Here is a 3,878-nt window from a genome sequence, read left to right on the forward strand (position 1 = left end):
ATGTTTGCTTAAATATCACCCTCGCAGCTAAGCCATACATGACATTCTGTTCACCGTAAATCCATCTCCCGTACCAAGTCAAGTGCCTTTTACTTCTCATGCACCTACACATCCATTTCCCTTTTGTCACTTCGTAACCACGTTGGAGTGCCATTTCCCCTACATTGGCTTGGTCTCTATACGACTTCCGTCAACTTGTGTTCCCCTCCCCAGCTGTAATGCTTTTGCCATTTTGACACGGTTATGGGAGTAGGGTCATAGAGGTAAAACTATCACATCTTACCAACCATTGGAATTAATTAGAATGGTAAGAAAAGAAAAGTCGATTGTAATACTTAGCTTGCACAATAAATGGAATATTGAGATCTTGTTGATGGTTCATCTATTTAACTTTGACTTCCAATTTAATAGGGGTGGTCTGGATGATTTTACGTCATTGATTAGTTCAAAATCTTAACTTTAGTTAACACATTTGTTAATTTCAGGTCACATTCCCCAATCTGGAAAGACTAACATTGGAGCAGAATGGCATTATGAAAGAGATATGGCATGGACAACTTAAAAGCAGAGGGTGATAAAGTGAAAGGACGCGTTGTTTTTACCCGACTCAAGTATTTGAAACTAAGCAATCTACCAACTCTGACTAGTTTCTGCTTAGCATGCCAAAGATGAAGATCTGCAGGAGATTTATAGTAACCAACTGCAAAAGTGATAACGAGAAGAGATTTTAGCACCCACAGCGAAAACAAGTGATATTGAAAGGATAAAGGTGGAGCGGGACAGACCATCAAGATAAAGATTAGAGTGGTGGGAAGGCGACCTTAAACTACTATGAAAGTGGTTTTGAAGAAAAGGTAAGCATCAATTTAAAAGTTTTTCTTATATTGCTTTGGTTTTTTTATTTTATTTTTTAGCTTCATGCATTTGCTTTTCATGTCACCCGCACTTATTAAACGTTGTGGAACGAGGCGGCTTCAAACATACTAATATTTAAGTAGAATTGTTGCAGAATTAGTTTATTAATTTTGCATAGAGCTTCTAACTATTAATAAAGAAATTTACTATAAAAATGTAGTTTTGGAGCTTCAATGCATAGCTAATTCAGGAATTCTTGCTTTCCCCTTTCAATATGATATTCCTTATGATCAAACAATGTGTAAAATAGTAAAGCATCAATTTAAAAGATTTTCTTCAAACAGCAGTTTGAATAATGTTAAATAATCTATATTATATATAAAATGAAGCCCTAGGAGAGCTTCAAGGTGTGGCAACGTTTTGGCTTCTTTCATTGACATGTGGCTGATTTGAAAAGGATTTTGGGTTAGTTTTGGCGGAGTCAATTGCATATAGGCTTGTGGGCAAGAGAATTTATTTCTTCGGTTTCAAAAGGAGTCTTTTACAATTGTCTTTCATTTATTAGGTAGAAGCAAAAACGATGTTATTGTTTTTTAATTGAAGAATTTTTTTTGTCAAAAATTGAAATAGAGAAAATAAAAAATTCAATCAAATATGACATAATCAACAAAAAAACTTCAAAATTTACAGAAAAATTATTGATAACGCAAGAATCTTACAAACTCAAAAATATTGTGCATAAAGAGTATAAATTATTGAAACAAATAGTAAGAAATGAATAGAAGTATTAAGTATATTGAAGCCAATGACAAAAGAAAGAAAATCAAAATTGAAAAGTAACAATCTCATGTACCTTAAACACAACAGCATAGAAAAGCAAAAACCAATAATATTGCATGTAGAAAAAAGGAAAACAAGATCCAAAATCTTAGATCTGGATTTAATGTCTATTTAGAGCAACAAACTAAGTTGAAACATCACATCGTGAGTTTTCAAATCTCTTACTGGTAGTTTAATAGAAAAAAAAAAAACTATTCCTAGGAAGAAGTAGAGAAAAATTGTTGTAGAAAACGGTGAAAAAAAAAACCTCTAACAAAACATAAATTAAAAGTATCCAATCTAAATTTTGTTTTGAATGTTTTACTAATTTTTTTGCTTGGAAAACGAAAGTGTGTTTTGCAAAACAATAAAGGTCAAAACTAAAAAAAAATAACTAGAAAATAAACCAAAAAAATGTCTAATTTGAAGCGAAAAAAGAGAGAGCAAGAAATAGGGAATACTACTTTTTTTTTTTAAAAAAAAAAACAGAAACAAATGGTAGAATACAACCAAAGAAAGAAAGGAACAAATGGGTTTTTGTTAGGGTTTTTGTCATCATAACTACTATATATGATGTCATTCAGAATCAAAGAATAAATGGGTTTAGTGTGTTTAATACGCATGCTGGAATTCAAAGTGACACAATTTCAAATTAGAAAAAATAATTTGTACAATTTTGTTGTTGTTTAGGTCATTATGTGTGGAAGAGTTTAAAGGGTGAGGATGTTTTAGTTGGATTATGTTGATTTGGCAGGATCCCATAAATAAAGAAAAATTCTTTGTGGACCTATGATTATTGTTAAATTAGAAGAATGTTAGAATGGATAAGATCATTTTTATTATATTTATATCCAAATTCAATCTATATATTTAACAAAAAGTTTACCATTTTTTTTCTTTTGTTCTAAATTTTGTTATAAAAATTTTATAATTTACAGTAAATTATGATCATCTGATTTTTATTGTTTTAAAAAAAAAAATTACAATATTCACTACATGATACAAAAAATCAACTATAAAAACCTAATCCCAAAATATCAAATATTTCTTTTTTTGTCATCCTACTTTGTGTGTTGATAAAAAATCTTTTATACTATAAATGATCATTAAATTTATGAAAAATTAGTGAAAAAAATTTAAAGGAGAATAGTTGACCTTAGCATGGCGTGGCCAAATTGTAGTTAAAGCAAAGCAATTGGCCTATCTTCTGTTTCTATTTTTGGTGCTATTTTAAAATTAGTTACATGTTTGTAGAGAATTGAAATTGTTTATAATTTAATTTGAATTTATTAATTATATCAGTTTTTTTAAAATAAAATAATTTTTTTAAATTTTTATTATTTCAATTATTCTTGTACTACCTAGTGCAATTCATTGGGTTTCATAGATTGGAGACTCTCTGATACTTCTGAGTTGATGGAAATATGGAGTAAGAATCCTCAAGAAATTTTATCCTTCAAATATCTTGAATTCTTAAAAGTTTATGATTGTAGCAGCTTGAGGTGGCTTTTTACACATTCCATGGCTATGAGCCTACCACAACTTCGTGGGTTGAAAGTAAAAAATTGCATTGTGATGGAACATATCATCAAAGAGGAAGGACCAGATGAACAAGTGGCAAATTTCTATCAAGGAAATAAAATACTCGAATTTCCATCTTTGAAATACCTCAAAGTGGTTGGTTGTCCTCAGATGTTTGCATTTACATATGCATTTTCAAGGGAGCAAAGAATAGAAACGATTGATGATATTGATGGAGAAAATACAACGAGGCTTTCCAAGGGAATTGATAATACTGCCTTTTTCAATAATACGGTTAGTATATTTTATTTTTGCTTTTATTTTAATAAATTTGAAAAGGATTTTATTTTGAGAAATTAATTTTCATGGTGGTTAATTTTTTTAAATTATTTGTTAAGACCACTCAAATAAATGGTTTTTCCTTTTCTAGAGTTCTCTTTTGTTTAATCTTAATGATCTCAGGCTTTTAACCCACTCAAATATACTCAATAACGTACAAAATCGCTACATAAAAGTTATGGTTATGAACATGTAAATTAACAAATTAGTCAAAATATTTTTGTCTAATATTAAAACTTAGACATATTTATATATGAAAATACTTAATATCCAAAGGAAAATTCAAAATAAACTGTTTCAATGTAAAGGGAAAATTACATTGTCATTTAACCAAATTTACATTA

General features: G+C 29.4%; 1 protein-coding gene across 1 annotated transcript in view; it reads left to right on the plus strand.

The window, feature by feature from the left end:
- The window catches only part of LOC110428791 (disease resistance protein At4g27190-like), a 4,505-nt gene extending 3,930 nt beyond the window's left edge, over window positions 1–575 (plus strand). Inside the window, 1 exon segment of the mRNA XM_089785710.1 lies at window positions 486–575. Within this exon segment, the coding sequence (XP_089641836.1) occupies window positions 486–575 (90 nt within the window).
- The last annotated feature ends 3,303 nt before the right edge of the window (window positions 576–3,878 follow it).

The sequence above is a fragment of the Theobroma umbraticum genome, unplaced genomic scaffold (assembly GCF_002168275.2).
Source record: "Theobroma umbraticum cultivar Fairchild unplaced genomic scaffold, ASM216827v3 scaffold_84.0, whole genome shotgun sequence".
Lineage (NCBI taxonomy): Eukaryota > Viridiplantae > Streptophyta > Magnoliopsida > Malvales > Malvaceae > Theobroma > Theobroma umbraticum.